This window comes from Perca fluviatilis, chromosome 4 (genome assembly GCF_010015445.1).
Source record: "Perca fluviatilis chromosome 4, GENO_Pfluv_1.0, whole genome shotgun sequence".
Taxonomy (NCBI): Eukaryota; Metazoa; Chordata; class Actinopteri; order Perciformes; family Percidae; genus Perca; species Perca fluviatilis.
This window is the reverse complement of record NC_053115.1, coordinates 13,477,282-13,499,413: the sequence shown is the minus strand read 5'-3', so window position 1 is coordinate 13,499,413 and position 22,132 is coordinate 13,477,282. Positions and strand designations below refer to the sequence as shown.

At 43.4% G+C, this 22,132-nt stretch overlaps 1 protein-coding gene across 13 annotated transcripts in view; it reads right to left on the bottom strand.

The window, feature by feature from the left end:
* Positions 1–22,132, bottom strand: part of tfeb (transcription factor EB) — a 45,986-nt gene that overhangs the window by 3,507 nt on the left and 20,347 nt on the right. For 5 of the 13 annotated variants that reach the window (XM_039797235.1, XM_039797237.1, XM_039797238.1 and 2 more), the window contains 11 exons: positions 18,450–18,541; positions 11,604–11,709; positions 10,995–11,174; positions 7,179–7,277; positions 6,800–6,988; positions 6,019–6,102; positions 1,803–1,919; positions 1,281–1,398; positions 1,009–1,065; positions 265–340; positions 2–158 (listed from right to left, as the gene is read on the bottom strand). In XM_039797235.1, coding sequence (XP_039653169.1) covers positions 2–158; positions 265–340; positions 1,009–1,065; positions 1,281–1,398; positions 1,803–1,919; positions 6,019–6,102; positions 6,800–6,988; positions 7,179–7,277; positions 10,995–11,174; positions 11,604–11,633 — 1,107 coding nt within the window. In that variant the 5' untranslated portion in view covers positions 11,634–11,709; positions 18,450–18,541. The remainder of the gene's footprint in view (position 1; positions 159–264; positions 341–1,008; positions 1,066–1,280; positions 1,399–1,802; positions 1,920–6,018; positions 6,103–6,799; positions 6,989–7,178; positions 7,278–10,994; positions 11,175–11,603; positions 11,710–18,449; positions 18,542–22,132) is intronic. The other 8 variants (XM_039797239.1, XM_039797240.1, XM_039797241.1 and 5 more) reach the window with 6 other exon arrangements.

Here is a 22,132-nt window from a genome sequence, read left to right as displayed (position 1 = left end):
CCTGAATGCGTAGCATCAGTTGTTTGTTTGCCATCTCCATCCTTTTGAAGTTGTTCTCCACCTCTCTTGACCTATGTGCATCCTTCTGCATGCGTTTGATGTACTCCACAGACGCCCGCAGTATAGTGCCTTTGTTCCAGCGCACGTCACTATGCACACAGTAAAGTATATACAGGCCATTTCCATAGATAAGTAACTGGCAGTAACAGAATGCATTCCAAAAATGATCCACACTGAACATCCATTGTTATATAAGCAACTCACAGGTCATTGGTTTTGGGGATCATGGTGCCCAGCTCTTTGATACGATCATTGATGTTGAATCTCCTCCTCCTTTCAACTATTGAAGAGGAAAAAAAGAGAAAAAGGGGAGACAGAGGAAAATACACGATGAAGATAATAGTACAAAGAAATCAAAGGCATTAAAGACAGCACTTACAATACTTTTTTTTAAGGCAGATTTTGGCCTTTAGAACTACAAAAGTAAATTCTCAAGTATGTACTGTATAGCATCCACATGGTTGTCATTGTAGTGCATATGAGAAAAGCATAGATCAGTGCATAGTGGATATACACAGTAAAAGGGACAAACCTTAGGCGCGCACACACACACACACACACACACACACACACACACACACACACACACACACACACACACACACACACACACACACACACACACACACACACACACACACACACACACACACACACACACACACACACACACACAGTCACAGGTAATTACACTTAAGTGCCAGGACAGCAGAACTTACCAGGTTAACCATCCACTAGTTGCACTATGTCAGCTAAATCAGCACAAGGCTATATAAAACTGTTCTTGCAAGAGACAGATTATGGTGTGTGTGTGTGTGTGTGTGTGTGTGTGTGTGCGCGCGTGCGCACACATGTTTCTAAGGGCATGTGCAGTTTTGTGGGTGAGAAAGCAGAGAAGGTGGTACATTATTTAGGAATTGGGTATAGCATGCTAAGGGAAAGACTTACTCAGATTGTGGTTGTCTTTCTTCTGTCTCTCCTTGGCCAGCGCACGGGCTTCTGCGTCTTTGCAATAACAAAAAGTGATTAACTAATGGCTGAGACTGTGCCATTTTTCAACACAAGCAATTTATGAATGGTATCAACAAATGCCACAACATAAATTACAGGACGAGGTACTGTAGGAAGCAAATGTTTTACGTTCACTCAATGACAGTCTTTTATATAACTTATGCTGATCGCAATAGTTAAAAAAAAATGTACAGCTTGGTTTGTCGCACCTGACAGTTCTCTTTTGACGGTCAGGTTGGCAGGACAGGAGTTGCTGGTCATAGCAATGGCTGGACCCTTCATCCCCGGACCTGTATACACATCCAGGTGACTGCTTGACAGGGGAAGCTGGGGAGGACGCAGACACACAGCCACACATACACACAACAAATATACACATTTAGAAAACCAACAATCCACAAATAAAAATTACTTCATTAAGTGAGCTGTGCAGAATGCAAGTAGAGAGGGAATAGCATTTATGTGTACCTCAATACAATGCTTTGTTGTCAATGAACAGATGCAGATACATCAAACTCAGGTCACACTGGTGTTAAATCTAGATTATTTCTATCTGTTTCCTAGACTACCCATTACCCATACAGCTCCATATAACTTGGTAAGTATTTTTATAAAGTCAGTTTTCATGTTAAGTGTGCTGTAAAGAACCGATAGCAGGAGATAATGCAATAATATCACACATAAAGCAGCCTGCCAAACACACAGCAATGATTGACTATAATCCTATCTACCTTATCTCTCTTTATGGCTTGTTTCTCTCCTCTGCCTTCTCCAGCTCCTGAACTCACACCTGTGGAGTGGTCTCCTAACTCTTGCACTTTAGACGTTGCGTAAAACTGTATGGACTCCTAAAAAGAGATGATTTCCTTTTAATTGTACTGTATAGTTTGAGTGCAATGGACTTGTTTTTTTTATGCCTTGTTACAAATCGTATCGTACTCCATGAAGCGAGGGCAAATGTGACACTGCTAATGAGGCCTGAGAGATAAAGAACTTTAAGGAAAAGATACCTTATCTTATCTGCTGGCTACTGTGTGAGATCAAACACTTCATATGCAGAAATACACACACACAAACACAGACACACACACACACACACACACACACACACACACACAGGTTCACTTCTGTATGTAAACGATATGCTTTGTTAGAGATGAATACATCTTTACTAGTGAGGAGGAAATTACATTATCATGGTGTATACCTTTGCCAACTATTATTGTATGTGAGGTTTAGATATAGAAATGTTTAAAATGTTTACTATGTTTAGAAATGAAAATTTCTAATTGATCTTCATCACATTCAAACAACATAATACGGCTGGAAAAAACTTGTCATATTAACTGCTTTCAGCTGTAAGTTCTAAAAAGTAAAACTGTGCATCATTATGAATGACCAAATCCCAAATAAAAGTTGATTATAAAGCCCCATCCTATTATGGTAACCTCATTTTTTCTGCTGATGCTAGAAAGAAAACACAGTTTCAAATTAATTTTTATTCCCAGCCTCTTCCATGCTTCTGCATTGACCTCCCATTTCCTGGCCAGGCAGCCTACCTTTCACAATGCCCCACTCCACTAAGAACCCATCTAACTCCACTGAACAAGCAAGCGTGACTGGGACTCAATATGGCTCAGTGTAACCATCCATACACACTCAGACACACTTAAGAGTTGAACTGTTCATTTGTGCCTGGTATTCAGTGGTGTTCCCGGCTTTTACTAAACTTTGAGATTCCAAGAATTCCATGGAGTTTGCCGCTTTAATCCCCATTAGGATTAGAAGGTGCATTTTGCGCACTGGTCTGTCAGTTGGGAATAAGGCTCTGAGTTCGGTTTCCAGTTTATTTTAACACAAAACACTTTACACCGCATTAGTAACGTGTTCTGAAAATGCAGCAGTATTAACTTATCAATCTGTGCTTTGTGTTCCTCCCCCAGTTGCTTTGTTGTACTGGCTTCACACGCACTGCTCATCCTCAGGGTTGATCAATCGCCTAATCTAATCAATCAGTGTAATGTTAAAAGAAGGAACACACACACACACACACACACACACACACACACACACACACACACACACACACACACACACATTGATTAAACTCATCAACAGAGGACATATTATCAGATACAGCTACAGGAGTCTGTTTGGGTTTCCCTCTCTCACACAGTCAGATAGACAACCACTCAATGAGATGAGCCTACAGTAGTTGAACCTACTAATATTTATACTCTAACTGCACGGTAAACCCCAGGATGACGCTCAATATCAACTCAAACGTGCAATAATTCTGATTCCAGTCTTGCAGAACCAACCATCACGTGCACAAAAAAAAAAAAAAAGGTTGAAAACCTCACCCACCCCGCCGCCCCTGCTGTGGCTCATTTTATAATCAGGGACCCGAGGCTGGGAGTTAGAGCCGTCACTGCATCCTGAGAAGCACTCAGAGCGAAAGCTAAACTCCTGCAACATTAACCAAAGTCATGTAAAACAGTCTGACAAATAACAGCACTTCATTGTCTTACCAGCTGAATCTGTTCTCCTTCAATAACTTCCACAATGGCATACGTCTTATTCATCTCCTTCATCCTCTACTCCTTCCCTCACTGGGCCAGCAGTCTTTCTTCTTCTCTCTCAAGCACCAGCAGCACACACAAGTCTCTCTGGCACTGCCGCCCCTGGCTTGGGAGACTGACCTCAGCAACACCGGTCCTGTCTTTCTTCTACCTCCACTCCCCACCAAACAAGAGTGAACTTTCCCCTATCTGGACTTTCAGCCTGTTTTCCCCGTGCACAAATTGCCCTCATCCCCCTTTCCCTCCTCCCATCTTCTCCTCCCCCTCTCCAACCCCCCTCTCTCTCTCAGAATATCTTGTAAACAAGTTGAACTCTAACTGCTGGCAGTTTAATTGTTAATTTTCTGAGTTTGTTCCCTCAGACACAAAGCACTGTACAGTCCTCATCTGACATGTCTTTCATACAGTTTCTAACTATGTCCAGCATGGTTAAAGGATGGAATGTCTGGTACTTGAGTCCATTATACACTTTTGCATGTGTGTATGTGAGTTTGTGTATCTGTGTGACTGTGTATATGGGTGCATTAGGACATATGGGGACATGCAGGAATAAACTGACAACCAGGAAAGCAGGTGAAGCGCAAAATTACAATGGCTGCCTTGCAACACTAAACATTTGTTACACATATTGTGGTTTAACAGGACTAACAACTGCACAAACACCATCACCATCCCTGATAACAGCAACAAAAACTAAGAACATAACAATAAATGAAAGAGGTGACAGAGAAAGACTGCACAGATGCAGGAACTGCGATTACAGACTACTGAAAATCCAATGTCTGAGTACTGACAACTCTAAATATCCAGCTCTATGACTCATTTAGGGCAGACTGAGCACAAAATATAACCTTAAGTGGATGAGGGTTTCAGGGGACTACATATTACATGAATACAACATTAGAGAAGGGGCCACATGTATCTGCAAAGGGCTAGCGCCCTCCCAAGGGTTGAGTGAATAGCAGGTCCAGCCCAGCTGACCCCCACCTGGGCCATAGAACCCCCGCAGGGCAACGGAAGGTGACCAGGGGTGCCAAGTTTTGCTTCTTTTATTTAATTATTATTATATTATTTTTATTATTTTTTAATAATTATAATTATGTCTTTTATTCTAATATTTTCTTAGTCTTTCCTCTCCCTTCTATCTTCTTTTTCAGTTACAAATACACACGTCGCTCGGCCATGGCTTGATAGTGTTGCATATCCCCCGACTCATTTCCTGGTTCTTCTTCTCCATAAACAACATAAAATCAAGGCGAGCGTTACCTTTTCCTGCTACAGATTTCCCATCTTGGTCAGAAAGCACAGGGGAGACACTTTGGTTCTCTCACTATGACTCTAGAGTCGCTACTCGCTCCGAAGCTAATCACCGTCACTTCTCCCTCGCTCTATCACCCACTCCCACACACACACACGCCAGCTCGAGGCACACACCAACGCACAAGTATAAACATCAGGCCACTTACGTAGGCTATGGCGAAAGCTCTGTGTGGAGCATAAATCAAGGTTTTGTTTCAACAACAACTAGTTTGCATATTTATATAACAACAATATTGTAATCTATTTTTTGTTGTTGTTGTTTTGTCTTGTTTCGTCTATATGCCTATTTTAGTCTACTCCTATGTATATACCTCTGTTTTGTGTACAGCCCTTTGCACCAATAAAAAGGTGTATGAACCATGTGGACCAACACAAAACATGCATATAGTGTGTTGCATTGCAAATGTATTCCTTATAAATTATATTATCATACAAACAGTGCAAAGCAAAAAGCTCTATTTTAATAAGTCCTTTTTGTCTATTACTGAATCTTAAAAATATTCTTTACCTTAAAACAGGTAGAAATTAGCTGCTACATTACTTGGTCAGTTTACCATTTTCAATAATTCAGTAATGATCTAAAATAAGGTCAATGACTCCAATCAAGATATCACTCAAACAGCTGAATTCTACTGGACAATAAAATCCTGATATCCTTTTATTAAGACATTACTTCACTGACTTGTATTCTTTGAATAATATTGCATGTTGCTTTTGTTCTAAGGAAAACACGAGTTGCCAAAGTATCCAAGTTAAGTCAAGCATTTTTTCTTAACATAGCCCAAATTCACAAATCACAAATTTGCATTGAAGGACTTTACAATCTGCACATCATATGCTATCCTCTATCTTTAGAACTTTGGTTCAAATAAGAAAAACAACCCTTTAACTCTCTTGAAACACGTAGGACATTTCTTTGTAAAAATCCGACCTAAAATATGTAACTTAAAAAAGGACAGTTGGTTGCAAAGTACATTAGTCAATATAAAGACAATAAAAAAGGATTCTTGAAATCACACTCTGTAGGTGGGTTGGTTCTACTTACTGTGTTTGGCATCTGGATGGGGTCAATGTATGCCTCGTCGTAGTTGGACTGCATGCTGATGATGTCATCAATGACGTCATCCATCTGGGGAAAAAAAACTAGGGTGTTACTTGTGCGATTATGACAAGCTTAAAGACCTATCATGGCTAACATTGACACAAAAGCTGAAACTAATCTACATTTTTAGCAAATACCATACAGAGAAGACTGTCACTACTCTCATTTTTTACAAAGCACCTGAAACCTGCTGGCATGCAGGCCTCCAGGTGAACTGCCGTGCAGGTGCATGTCTCACTCAAGAGAAGACTTTAAAGATAACTTCTATGTCAAGGAGTCTAACTGGTAAGACTATTGACTCTCAGAGAGACTAAAAGAAGAGGGGTCAAAGTCTGCCAGGTTCAAAGGGCTTTCCATTCTGCTGTTCGCCTGTCACTTGTTAAGCTGTAATTACTGTAGCAAGGCCATAATGGAGCATTTAAATTCCAATGATTGCCAGTCTGTTATTGCCAGTTAGCCAACACATTTTCTACACACTAACCGTACGCACGACACATAAACACCAATGCATTTAAAAATGCTGCTCCAGCTTTCCAAAGACCAATTAAATCATTATGATGCTTTCATAAAATGTCACTTTTCAATCCTCATAATTTTATATAGGAGTGTAATTAAGTCTTATTTTATGGACATTTGTCCAATCTGGATGTAGTAAACTGTACTTTATAACATATCCAGGGATTAATGTTCACGCCACTGTCTGCCCACGCTTGTGGGCGTCTACCTCTGTCTCGTGACTGGAGCAGATGTTGAGCATGGCCATGGGGCTGTTTGGGGCGCTGTTTCCAGACATGAGCTGCTCAGTGCGAAAGTGTGGGGAGTGAAGGGGTGGGGGGGCAGACGCTGAACCCCCTGTAGGTCCCATGTTTGTGGGAGGAGAGGGCGGCACCGGCCCTACTACTGCATGGACTGTCTACGGACAGAGAGAGAGGGAGAATGAGGGTGATGATTGTGTTAATGACTGAGTACTGGCATTGATACATGTACTGCAATATTGTATGGATTGGACAAACCAGACAAAAACAAATAATAAACACCATAAACACATGAAGTGGATCTAATGAGAGACAAACAGGCATAAACAAATAACATCCAGAAAGTACCTGTTTGGTAGCGTAGGTGGTGGACAGGTAATCTTTCACCTGTTGCCTCCGAGACTGACGGATGTGGTAGTCGGTAGGATTCTCAAGGTGGGTCTGTACCTGTATTAAGGGATGGACAGTCAAAGGATGTGACAATTCTTATTCCATTATTTATTTTGCACATTGATCCAATTCTTCTTCCAAAAAAACAAATACATTTAACTGCCAGTTTAATTATTACAACTTGAACCTCAAGATAAAAGATGCACTTGGATTAGTTTAAAGGGATGTGCTTGTACGTGTAAGCCAACAGCAAAAACAATTGTGACCATAATGGTATTTTTACTGCAAATATTTTGCCATGATAGTCCATTTATAAAATTCACAGATTTGAGCATTTTTTAACGGCTCAAGCACCAAATGAAAAAACAAAGAAACAGTGATAACACCTACTTCAATAACCATCACAAGAATGAATACATACATGTTGAGTGTGTTGTATAAGCTCAGCATGGTTTAACACTAACATTTAAACACACAACACTGAGAATGTGGTTCAGAGGTACACCGCATTATCCCTGTCCCAAAACACTGTGATGGCACAAGGACATCATTAAATCAGTAGTAAAGCCTACAGGAGTAAAGCCACTAAATCCTCTATGTGGCTACATAAAGCAATGGGCAGGCCTAATTCCTTCACATCAAAGAGTAAAGCTCAGTAGAGAGCAGGCCTGCTCCCCATTACTACAGAGAAAGACTCAACCCCTCAGCCCTCCAAACCCCCCTCTGTTTTATAACCAGCAGTAGAATTATTTTAAATGAACCAGAAACTTTTCAATAAACACACCTTCATGCTACTTTGTGTATGTTTTTACAGCAAATCATGACCCCCTAGATAAATACACATGATTGGCTTTAAATGAATATGTGTCTCATGAGTCAGAGGAACAATAGTTACAAAATAATGTAACTATTCTACCTATTTAGCTCGGCACTGTCAGCACAGATGAAGTACAAAGAAACACAGGAGCTCTGACAGGCTCGGTGAGACTGATAGACAGACAGTTGACCTTATCTACAAAATGAAAGGTAAGACACTGACAACTTTGAGATTCCTAAAACAGACAGTTATACACACACACACACACACACACACACACACACAACACACACACACACACACACACACACACACACACACACACACACACACACACACACACACACACACACACACAAAGTAAACAAGTTGCCCCATACAGTTAAGGCCACACACACACATACACAATGTATTGTATGTATTGTGCAAACCCATACACACAAACACACTATCAAAGATAAGGACACACACAAGCATCTTTGGAATTGGACAAAATGTCACTTCAGCTTTATCAGTCCCTGTTTGACTCAGACTATCTACATCACTCCTGACGGTCCTATCGCAAAACATGTCAAACCTTTCTTATCTTCTGTCTCCCTACCTGCTTGCTGCTCCACCGCATTTTTCTCTCTCTGCCTTTTTTCTAATCTGTCCCTGATTTTCCCCTGTGTGGCAGTGCTGCTGTGTGAGAGGCCACAACGCCCAGTGAAGTCCTAAACACCTCTTCTGCGCCCTGCTGCCCTGTCTCCTGCTCAGCAACATGTGAGTGGATTAATGGTGTGTAAGTGCCACAGCCCCTGTCCTTTTGAAACCCCCCTTAACTAACATATTTTCTCTCTTCAGCCAATCCCCTCAACGAGATCTGTTTAGCACTTTGGGCCCTATTTTAACGATCTGAAACGCAAAACGTAAGTAGCTTTGTGGGCGGATCTCGGGCGCTGTTGCTATTATACCGGCAGGATAAATGACTCTTGCGCCCGACGCAAATCTAAAATGGGTTGGTCTGAAGTAGCTAGGTGTGGTTTGGGCGTAACGTGAAAATAACCAATCAGAGCGTCATCTCACATTCCCTTTAAAGGAACACGCCGACTTATTGTGACTTTAGCTTATTCACCGTAACCCCAAGAGTTAGACAAGTCCATACATACCGTTCTCATCTCCGTGCGTGCTGTAACACTGTCTGACGGCTCCAGCATTAGCTTAGCCTAGCACAGATCCTGCAGGTGAATGGTTCCAGTAATCCTACTGCTCCAAATTGTGTTTTTTGTACACGCTGTGACTCTACAAATCACAACATGTAAATAGGAACATGTTGGCGTTATTTTGTCACTTATTCGGAGCAGTAGGATTACTGGAACCATTCACCTGCATGTTCTGTGCTGGCCTGATGCCACTGGAGCCGTCAGACAGCCTTACAGCACGCACAGAGATGAGAAGGGTATGTATCGACTTGTCTAACTCTGGGGGTTACGGTGAATAAGCTAAATTCCCAATAAGTCGGCGTGTTCCTTTAAGAGCAGGCGCGCTTGTTCCGTGGCGGATTGCTATTATGACGGCGGATTTGTCTGCCGCACACCAGCGGGAGCTGTCCAGGATGCGGCAAAGTAATAAATGCCCGTCTTGTCCGGGTGGCGATGTTGCTGCGGCCTCTCGGGCGCATCTCCTCAAGTCTGGAGAGGATTGCTGCAGCCATGGAGCGTGGGCCTCCAAACGCAACACCTGCTCCTGTTGTGCCCCTTCCTCCTCCCCCCACTCCATCTCCGTCCACCCGCTCCATCAGGAGCACATCGCCACTCCCGGACCAGATTCCGCCGGAGTGTCCAATCCCGCCGTAGTTCAACATCACGTCTCCTTAAGTCCTCTAATATTTCCTCATTTATGTCATCAACACATCCATGATTCATGGAAATGTTGTGTAAAACACAACAAGCCACAAAGAATGCTGCGACTTTTTGAAGACTGTACTGTAAAGTGCCTCCTGATCTATCCAAACACATGAAGCGCATTTTCAGAAATATTTTTCTTTGTAATTATGTATGGTTTTCAAAAATGTGAACTGCTGTAGATGAGAGAAGTGTATGCGCGTTGTGCACACGCTACATTATGGCCAAGCATTCTTCCCTAAAATAGCATCTGAATAACGCGCCACTGACTTTAGACCAGGTTTTTCCTGGTCAGTGGCGGTTTTCTGAAACTGCAAAATAGCACCACGTAAAGTTTGCGCCGGAACACGCCTCCTCTTTTCGATGAACCGACCCCGGGAGCGCAAATTCATTCCCTAATTTACCGACGTGCGTCTGTGGAGGGAAAAGTCCGCTGTGCGTGGGGTGCAAAATAGGAATGATACATGCGTCGGTGTACAAAGGCAATTGCGCTGAGTGCAAGATATGGCCCTTTGTCTTTGTAGTGCGTTGGCATTTTGACCAGAAACCTTTATTAACTTTTACTACACTATGTAGAAGGATGAAGGGGATTCTGTGTTCAATTAACAATGTATCAAACCACAAATCCCCTTTTAAGTTATTTTTATTTTGCTGTCAAAATACTTCTACATATACAATATATATGCAAAACAAGCCCAAAAAAATTATCTTAAAACATATACATACATACATACACTTCTATATATTTCCTTCTCAATAAGTCATTTCCAAACTTCAGAATATGTATCAGTCATACTTTATTAATCATAAATGCCAAACATTCACTGGTTCCAGCTTCTCAAAGGTGGGAAATGGTTGTTTTCATGTTTGTAATTTCAATATCTTTGACTTTTTGACAAACGAGCATGTCATCACCATGAACTCTGGAAACCCTGGGAAATTGTGATAGGCATTATTCACACATTTCTGAAATTGTATTGGCTAATTGAGCAATTGATTTGATAATAATCAATACATGTAAAATAAAGACATTAAGTGATAATGAAAATAACAATTTGTTGCAGCCCTACTGACCTTAAGAACCTCAACGGGGACCTGCATGCTTTGTTGATGCTGTGGGGTGCTAATGGCTGGGGTAGGTGCAGGTGGCCCAGCCATGCAATGCTGCATGTATTGCAGGGCTGCATTCTGCTGCTGCTGCTGTATCTGCTGCCTCTCACGCTGCTCCTCTTGCTGCAGCTGGTCTCGCATCAGCTGGACACACACACGCACACACACACAGACACACACACACGCACACACATTATAGGAATGCTCATTAAAGCATTGGGACCTATAAACTGACAGTGATGGGTGATGTTGCTTTTGGCTGTTAGAAGAGCTGTTAGGAGAGCACAAATGGTGACTCACATATCTATTAAATCACCCTGTAAGAAAAGTATGTAGAGTAAAAATATTAAAATATGCAAGGGCCAAATAGCACAGCCAAATGTGTCAATGGTTGCTGCATGTAGATGCCCTTCAAATAAATGGTCCACCCACAAAGCTGTGACATTGACCAGAATACCTTCCTCTCCAGTGTCCACTCGGTCAAACAACACTACAAACAGACTTTAATATCCATAGCTAATGAAAGGCTTGCATGTGCTGCATACAGGATGGTGGATGGCGCTTGTGTCGTACCTGCATCCGCAGGCCAATGCGTGAGGCCATTGCTGGGGGGCGAGGGGGCAGGGGAGGGCGAGCCGACGTCAATGCACCGCAGTCCAGCCCGAAAAGGTAGAGGAAGCTGAGGAGGAGAAAGGAAAGGAGATTAAATTGGGAGTTGAGCCAAAGGAAGGAAAGGAAAATAAACAAGGTGAAAACAAATGTATCGAAAGTCTGCAGGGATTCCTTAACAAGAAGGAAAGTGGATCCTGTGTAAACACTTCCTCAACTGACATACACTCTTTATAGAGAAGCCTGATTCAGTGTGTGATTGTTAATGGGTGCATTGGTGATAAGGAGAGAGATGTAAGTGGAGAAGGGGAAGTGTGCAATGTTGTGACTAGGGCTGGGCCCATATATTCGACTTCGTTGGGTAGGTATTCGATTTTCAATTTTGGGATTTGAATATTCGTTCGTTGTAGTATAACAAAATCACGAATCAATGTCTTTAATTAAGCCAAAATACATGTGTTGCAGTGCAGTGCTTCCATTTTCAGCTCAGTGGGAGAGTCTTTGCTGTGGACTGCTTTCTCTCCTCTCCTTTGTGTTTCACCAAGTGCATGGCTTTGAACACACACACACACAACCAACAGGTGCACAGCAGAGAAAAGTGCAGTGACAGCAGTCCGCTAACTTGTTACTCTCGCTACCAACATTAGCTCCTCTGTTTCAACAATGTTAAAGGTCCCATGACATGGTGCTCTTTGGATGCTTTTCTATAGACCTTAGTGGTCCGCTAATACTGTATCTGAAGTCTCTTTCCCGAAATTCAGCCTTGGTGCAGAATTACAGCCACTAGAGCCAGTCACACAATGAGCTTTCCTTAGTATGTGCCATTTCTGTGTCTGTAGCTATTGAGGAGGAGAGAGGAGGAGGCAAGGTGGAGGGTGGGGGTATGGGGGTGTGTCCTTGACCAACTGCCACTTTGCTCGTTTGAAAGCCATGATGTCTCTCTCTCATGGGTAGGCCAAATTCTCTGGGCGGGCAAAGCAGAGAAACGGGAGGTAACCTTGATTCTAGATCGGCCCATCTGAGCTTTCATTGACTACGTTTACACGCAGCCAATAACCCGTTCAAAACCAGAATATTAGCAATTACCCGGTCCCACACGGCCATGTAAACACCGGCAAAAACCCGAATATGCTACCTGGGTTACCCCTTTTCTAACCCGAAATTTTGGTCATGTAAACGCGTATCGGCATATCCCCATCAAAAGGAACATTGATTTGTGTTCTGCGCATGTTCTATTCGCAAGGAATCTTGGTCTTTTGAGTAGAGGAACTTCTTGTATGCGCCAGAAAACATAGTTATAATAATAATTATATACTATAATAATATAGTTATATATATGTCAATGCAGAAACTCCGCGCGCAGTATACCGGAAGTAAACAAGAAGTAGAGGTAAACATTGCGAGACGCAGCACAGCACCACACTTTTTGGAGCCGAGGAGGAAACCAATTTCTTTATTAGTGTGGTGAAACCCATGAATATAATGTCTTTTGTTGGCGGCAGAAAGTACCGAAATAGTAAAAACAAAAGAAGTGACCGAAAAGTTATTGCGTCTTAAGGATGTCCGTAGGCTACGTCAGACGCTTAACGCGTCGCCCGTTTACGTCGGGATATTGCCAATTCATTACAAATTCCATGTAGGAGTAAACTCTCTCTGCTCACGCATGTAAACGGGTTATTCCGAATGTTTCAGAAACCCGAATAATGACCTTAACCCAACCATAACCCGAAAATTGACAGCTTGTAAACGTAGTCATTTTCTCAAAGGCAGAGCAGGATACCCAGGGCTCGGTTTACACCTATCACCATTTCTAGCCACTGGGGGACCATAGGCAGGCTGGGGGAACTCACATTAATGTTAATAAACCTCATAAAGTGACATTTTCACGCCATGGGACCTTTAAAAACATGTACGCAGGCTGAAAATCACTGGGCTTAAGCTATGAGCTGGAAAAAAAAACACGCCGCTAGCCGAGGCTAATTTATACTGTATAAACACTGCAGCGCTATGCTGTCCATCTCAGCTGAGAACGGAGAACTGTCTGGCTGTGTTATAACTGAGCAGTCTGATGTGTGTAGAGATCGGTAGATATCTGTATGGTTTTACTGTAGCAGCCTGGTGTCGTTTTAGTTGATTTAATGAAGGTGAAAAAAAAAAAAAGTATAATAATATTTTAAAATCAATTGTCTTTACAAACAATTAACAACGCTGGCTATATAAAATAGAGTGTACATTTTAAAGTTATATCAGATAAAACCTAGTAAAAGTAAGTAAACAATTTATACAACCATTTTGCCTAATTAATCCATCTATAGAGCTATATCTATTAATTGTCTCTTTGTGAGCTGGAGTCCAGATCCATTACAGAAATCACACAACTTTTTTATATTTGAATGTCTTTGCTTTATAAATCCCACAACTGCAGAATCTGCTGTTTTTTTTCTGGATTTCATATCTCGAGTCAAGTAAGGAAAAGGAAAGACAGTAAAATTATAATTGTGCTAAATAATCAAGTGGTCATGAGGAAATCATAGCAAAAGAGATACAAGATGTGATAGTTTTAAATTCGCACACCAGTTATTATGATCGACTGTTCATAGTATTGCACTGGGCCCTGATGTGCAAACCAAAGCAAAACAAAGTACATATCAAGGCTAACATCTCTACATTCTCTGTGTAGGGCTGACTTCATCCATTAAGTTCTCATATGTATTCTCATGTTTGAAAGGGTGCACTGGGGTGAAGATAAGTTAGCTGTAACACTCTCTTGACCCCCCAACTCTGTCTCTCCAAAAAAAGGGTGAATTGTGAGGTACTTCCTCGATAACAGCGAGAGGTCATGTGGAGTCATGTGGTCTTGTTGTTCTTGGATGATCATGTGAGCAGAAGGACGACGGGGAACACCCATAAACCCTGTACAACACCTCCTCCTTTCTTTCTCACGCATACACACTCACAAATATGTATAAATGCACACATTCATTGGGGAGTCCCAGGACTGATAGTTCCCCTTCTGCAATGACTTGTGTTCATCCCCTAAATGACTAAGCTCATCTGGACTCAAACATGTGTAATGAAACCTGTTAAGGGCCAGGTTTCTACTGTATTCTAATGTCTAAGCTGATGGTAATGCATTGTGAGACAACTTCATACAGAAGAGCAGTGACAGGGTCTAAACAACCAATCAGAATATGATTCCTCCAGTCTCTCATCAGAAACACTGTCTGTATATGGTCATAAAGAGAGAAAGACACAGAGAGAAAGACAGAGAGAGAGAGAAAAGCTCATTGTGCGTGAGGTACAATAAGAAGGACAGCTCCTATTGAGGACTGAAGCCGCCTGTTGTCCGAAGTGTACATTTCAGCAACCGAGGGGGAACACACTGCCCGCTTTGTGCCCATTGGATGGCCCACATGAATAACACACACCCATGCAGATGCACACTGAGACACACATTCCAACACAAACATGTACCCAAACTTGGACTCAAGGACAAGCCGACTCCACAAGCAGCTTTAAACTTGAGTCCAAAACGAACTCTCCATAAACAAAAAGTACATAAGTAGAGACACACTAATCTCAGCACGGATTTTCCTATAACGCTCACAGCTACTGATGATGTTGGAACAACTTTCGTACATACTGCCAACATCTGGAGCTTCAGAGGCAGGTCCTCTTGTAGTAGTATTAGGTGTCCCTTTTCAAGATGCTTATTTACACTGACAAACAAGTGTGTTCGCACATATACACAGTGGTGGAATTCTACAAAGTATTTTTTAAAAGTATGATAAATGGGGTGATTACATCTCCAAACTCAAATGGCAAGGTAGGAATGCCAGCCAGAGGAGGACATACTGTATGCTCTATGACTCGAGGATCTAAGGATAGACCTGTAGGCTGTACAGACTGTAAATTTGTGATTTTAAACAAAACACAAATTTTATATTCATAAATAAAGATAAAACTGGCTTGACTGCCACCAAATAGAGCATAGCTAACCATATTACTGTATGTTCCACTATACAGGTCCAATAAATTAATTCATGTAGCTTTACACATGCTAAACCGAAAGCCATAAAGTGTTAGCCTGACATCGCCAGACCAAATCACAAATGCAAAGTAGTCTGAAACCTCTCATTTCATATTAGATTTCCAAGGGGCATTAGACCAAAATGCCTCTGGACGTAACTGGATAGACCTACAACCAAACCAATCAGAGAAACGAAATGTGAACAATGGAAAAATGTAAACAGGCTACTAGCTGTGATGATGTAGCATCAACATGTCTGTGAATTAGTGTTGCCATTTTTGCCATTAGAATTTGAAGATGAAAGGTGTTTTTACTTTGCTTGGGAACCAGACAAATCTGCAAGCTCATGTTTTATTTGCTCTGGCAGATCCTTTCGTGATTTGGTCTGGCGATGTCAGGCTACGCGATAGCAGCTTCACCAGAAAGTTCCACATCAGCTGCAGCCACCTTGGTTGTTTTCATAAATGCCTCAACGGCGCTCCTCAAAAATACCCAATATTAGATAAACATTTGTGATTGGCCCGTCAGATCTCGAGTTGCTGGAAATCTGTCTAAAGCGGAGGGCGACCAACACATCTGCTAGAGCAAATAAAACATGAGCTTGCAGATTTGTCTGGTTCCCAGATAAAAATAATAAAGTATACAAATGAAGTATATATTGTACATGCTAATCTAACTGTTCTGAACTATGTAATTTCAGCTGAACATGGAATACAGAAATGTCAACACTCTCAACTTATTCATAGCTACTACTCCATAACACAACATCAGCACTGTGACAGTATTATTTACTGTTTTTAGGGGAACTGGCATATGTGGCACTTGCACAGTTCCAACTGTGACGAAGCAATGATACATGATATATACGTCCTTTAACACATAAACACGGACAGGGTATCACTTCCTGATATCCTATGGTGACACACTGCTACCAGGCAGCATTATCTCCCACATGGGCCTTCCCATTGCCTGACATCTATTGGGTTAAGCAGGCATCTGACGCAGTAAGAGCACACAGCGGCCATTGTGTGTCCAACGCTGTGATGTCACAGCCCCTTCACTTCAAACACTGACAGCCAGTGGGAGGATGTAGAGCGGAGGAAGCCCGGATCAGAGGTCAACTCTGGATTGTGCCACAGATTAGTCACAAACATACATGCCAACAATAAGCACACAATGGAAAAATAGAATAAATTAAATATGCTGTGCACCACTTTAGTTTCTTCCTATACATACATGTGCAAAGTGTAACACATACACATTTATAGACACAAACACACATGTACACACTTGGGGGCAGTGTGGGGCCATAGCACCTGTGTTCAGAGACATGGTGTTAATTTGGTAGAGTGTGTATTTTTAGAATTGAATGTGCCAACATTGAGCAGTTGAATGTGGGATGTGAATATACACACATACACTCAGGTGCTCTCTTACAACAAAGCACATGTGCATTCACACGTATGCGGCAACAGCTGCTGCACAAAATCCAAAGACAATTTACTGTGATATTGTGCAAAGTGCAGAAACAAGAAAGAAATGCTTTTGCTGTATTGCGATCACAGCAATTTGGCACGGTGGGTAAAAGTAGAAAGAAATGCCTCGAGGTCAAACAAACATAGGCTTGTACATCTCTTCAAATGTCTGGCACAGAGTAAGCTTAACCTGGCCAGGCCCTGCTCTGAGACACACACACATTATAAATATTGTTAAAGAACTTACAACCTTAGTCATGACAGGGTGAAGACATGAAGTTTAAGTCATTCTTGGTCAAATCATTTTGTAGCATTTGTGTAACCATGGATAATCACTTTTGATACTAAGGTACAGGTTATCGAAGGCTTAGTCCAACCACCTTATGTTAATATCACAAAGGTTCCAAATGCACTGCAGACTTCAGCAGCCTTTCCATCACTGCACATGCGCGTAAACACACACACACACACACACACACACACACACACACACACACACACACACACACAGACACACAGACACACAGACAAAAAAAAAAAAACACGCACACACACACACACACACACACACACACACACCCTTTCCGCATTAAGCTTTCTGTCTGCCTGCTCTAATGACTAAAATAACCCCCTCTGCTCTCTGTTCTCCTTTTCAGGAACACCCTGTTCCCCTGAGCTGGGTGTGTTTTTTTGTTTGGTGTATGTGTGTCTGTATGCATTTGTGCCCTCTACAGTGTCTGACGGCTTTTAAGTAGAGTCAGAACATGTAAACAGACCTAAATTATCAATATAACTAAACCACCACCACCACACACACACACACACTCAACGAGTAACGTTGGTAGGATTATGTGACACGGCTGGTAATGGCAAGTATGGGGTTCTTACCCCAGCCTCTTTGGTTTCACACACACAAACAGCTGTATCCCTTAGTGACATAACACATCGAACTTCTCAGACATACAGACGGACAGACGGACAGTCAGATCATTTTCAAACACTCAGGCCTGCTATTCTCTTGGATCAATTGCTGCTTTAGGTATACAAATATTCCTGCTACCACCTCACTTTTACTAATTACAACAGCTACTGTACTAGGGATGTAGTTACAGCATACAGGGTTGTGTATGCACACCAGAGTGGATGAGGTAACTAGAAATAATGATTCTCATTTCTATTTAAGTCATTCAAGTCAGGATTGCCAGCTGTGTTAATGCAGGGTAGCTCCACGATCACTAAATGGTTGGATTTCTACAGTATGATATAGAAGCACATTTGTGTACAGAGACAAACACATGCAATTACCTGTTTGAGAGGAAAAAGAGTTCACAAGAGGAAGTACGCTCTGCTTATGCTGCTGACTACATGTCTGGATGCTGAAGAAAGTGGATTTCAATCTGCGAGGGGGACATCATGGGGCAGAGATGAAGAAAGGCAATGGAGGTATGAAATGAAAAAGACAAACAAAAACAGACAAAAAGAAAGAAACAGAAAAACAATGGTTGGTTAAGATAAGATAGATTTGAATTGTCCTAAAGGAAATTTGCCTCGGACACATACACAAACAGTATCTGCTGTTTTGGAAATTCAACACAACATAGTGTGCGCGCGCGCGCACACACACACACACAAACACACACACACACACACACAGACTGTTACCACTCCGCATTGACATGCTCATATTGCATGCACAGACTGCCACCAGCCAACAAAATTGCACACAGCCCGTTGTACAACACATCATAATAGTTGTCATAATAGTGTACATAATATGTGCAGTAAGGGTAAGCAGCCTCATCAACATAAAATCATGATGAAAAATAAAAATATGGTTTATGGTATGGTTAAGATAAATGCAGTAGGGATAGACTGATTATCGTGCCATTTTTTGGCAGTTAGCAGATCATCTGTATCAGCGTTTTATTTGCTTGATAACCAATAAAGTTAATTAATTAAGAAGCATGCTACTTTGGCTCTGCTACAGCTCTGTGTCTGTCCCTCTGCTTCGGTTTCCCTCACCACTGAGTCTGACTGAATGTCCCGCCCACAACACTCTCTGACTATATCTGACTATCTTTTACTGTGTATTATGTTGAAAGTTTCTAATTTGTTAAATAATTGCTTAAAGCATTTTAAAAAAAAGTTTTGTGTTGGAGTTTGTAAAATTCCAAAATCTTAATTTTGACTTAATGATTTTCATTTTCACTGTATATGCATATCGGGTCCAAATATCGGTTATCGGTTTCATTAACTACTAATAATCAGTATCGGCCTTGAAAAACCAGTAACGGTCGATCCCTAAAATGCAGCATTTCAGGGGTTATGCTCTGGGTGGCTTGTCATTTATGGCTCTGATGGACATGGGGACAAAAGAGTTTTTAAAGCGGTTGAGCCTGCACTGCGGGACTCTGTCTGGAATCGTCTGCCTGAAGGGAGAAGCTGGTACTCGGTGGGGGACCTGTGGGGGTCTGAAATTATCTTCTGGGCCTGCCTGAGGATAGTTTTGTCAAAGACAGCCTGGAGTGTGGGATGCTGTCTGATTCCCATGATTTGCATGGCTCTGTTAGCCTTGGTGTACAGCTTTCAGCTGTTGCCAAACCAGGCCACTGGTCTGGTTGACACTGGTTATCTATCTAATAAAGTGGACGCCCCTGTATATGTGTGTGTGCAGAACACTTTACAGCAGCGGGGGGGAAGGAGGGTACCGGATTTGACTCCAGTACACTTTTGCAAAATTTGCCTCTAACTTTCACCATTTATAACTTATTATGTTAATACTGCCGTTTAAAAAAAGCAAATCATACACCTATTACCAGGGTACCTGTAACGTTACGCCTATAACGTATATCTTCCTCACAAAAAACAATATATTTATTACAGCCAATAGATTACTACAATCACAATAAATTAGAGAGTAAAGAACAAACTTCGACACAACACTGAATACTTTAATGTTTTTAACAGTCTTTCCCCTAGGTTGACTGCCATCCATCCATCCATCCATCCATCCATCTTCGTCCGCTTATCCGGTGTCGGGTTGCGGGGGGAGCAGCTCCAGCAGGGGACCCCAAACTTCCCTTTCCCGAGCAACATTAACCAGCTCCGACTGGGGGATCCCGAGGCGTTCCCAGGCCAGGTTGGAGATATAATCCCTCCACCTAGTCCTGGGTCTTCCCCGAGGCCTCCTCCCAGCTGGATCGCCTGGAACACCTCCCTAGGGAGGCCCCAGGGGCATCCTCACCAGATGCCCGAACCACCTCAACTGGCTCCCTTCGACGCAAAGGAGCAGCGGCTCTACCTCGAAGCTCCTCACGGATGACTGAGCTTCTCACCCTATCTCTAAGGGAGACGCCAGCCACCCTCCTGAGGAAACCCATTTTGGCCGCTTGCACCCTGGATCTCGTTTTTCTTCGGTCATGACCCAGCCATAGGTGAGGGTAGGAACAAAACTGACCCGTAGATCGAGAGCTTTGCCTTCTGGCTCAGCTCTTTCGACGGCCGCGATAGATGGAATGTAATACCGCACCCGCTGCGCCGATTCTCCGACCAATCTCCGCTCCATTGTCCCCTCACTCGCGAACAAAATCCCAAGGTACTTGAACTCCTTCACTTGGGGTAAGGACTCATTCCCTACCTGGAGAAGGCATTCCATCGGTTTCCTCCGTGAACCATCACCTTATCGTGGTGGAGAGGTTTGTGTGTCTCTGTGAACCTGAGGGCTGTGTTGTCTGGGTCTTCCCCGAGGCCTCCTCCCAGCTGGACGTGCCTGGAACACCTCCCTAGGGAGGCGCCCAGGGGGCATCCTCACCAGATGCCCGAACCACCTCAACTGGCTCCTTTCGACGCAAAGGAGCAGCGGCTCTACTCCGAGCTCCTCACGGATGACTGAGCTTCTCACCCTATCTCTAAGGGAGACGCCAGCCACCCTCCTGAGGAAACCCATTTTGGCGGCGCGCACCCTGGATCTCGTTCTTCGGTCATGACCCAGCCATAGGTGAGGGTAGGAACGAAACTGACCGGTAGATCGAGAGCTTTGCCTTCTGGCTCAGCTCTCTTTTCGTCACAACGGTGCGATAGATGGAATGTAATACCGCACCCGCTGCGCCGATTCTCCGACCAATCTCCCCGCTCCATTGTCCCCTCACTCGCGAACAAAACCCCAAGGTACTTGAACTCCTTCACTTGGGGTAAGGACTCATTCCCTACCTGGAGAAGGCATTCCATCGGTTTCCTCCGTGAACCATCACCTTATCGTGGTGGAGAGGTTTGTGTGTCTCTGTGAACCTGAGGGCTGTGTTGTCTGGAGCTTTGTGCTCCTGGTAGGGTCTCCCAAGGCAAAGTGGTCTCAGGTGAGGGGCCAGACAAAGAATGGTTCAAAAACCCCAATGGAAAAACAAGGTAGAAATGGAGTGACCCTGCCCGGAGGAAGCCCGGGGCCCCCGTCTGGAGCCAGGCCCAGACGGGCGGGCTCGTCGGGCGGCGCCTGGTGGCCGGTTTTGCCACGGAGCCCGGCCGGGCACAGCCGAACAAGCTACGTGGCTCCCATCTCTCCAGCCCATGGGCCCACCACCTGTGGGAGGAACCGCTGGGGGTGGCGTGGCGCCACATGGGTGGCAGTGAAGGTCAGGGCCTCGACGGACCAGACCCGGGCAGCAGACGCTGGCTCTGGGGACGTGGAACGTCACCTCTCTGTGGGGAAGGAGCCGGAATTGTGCGGGAGGTGGAGCGCTACCGGTTGGATCTGGTGGGGCTTACCTTTACGCACAGTCTCGGTTCTGGAACTGTACTCCTGGATAGGGGTTGGACTCTTTTCTTCTCCGGAGTTGCTCAGGGTGTGCGCCCGGGCGGGTGTGGGGATACTAACAAGCCCCCGGCTGAGCCGCTACGTTGGAGTTTACCCCGGTGGACGAGAGGGTCGCCTCCCTACGCCCGGCGGGTTGTGGGGGAAAACTCTGACTGTTGTTTGTGCATATGCACCAAACAGG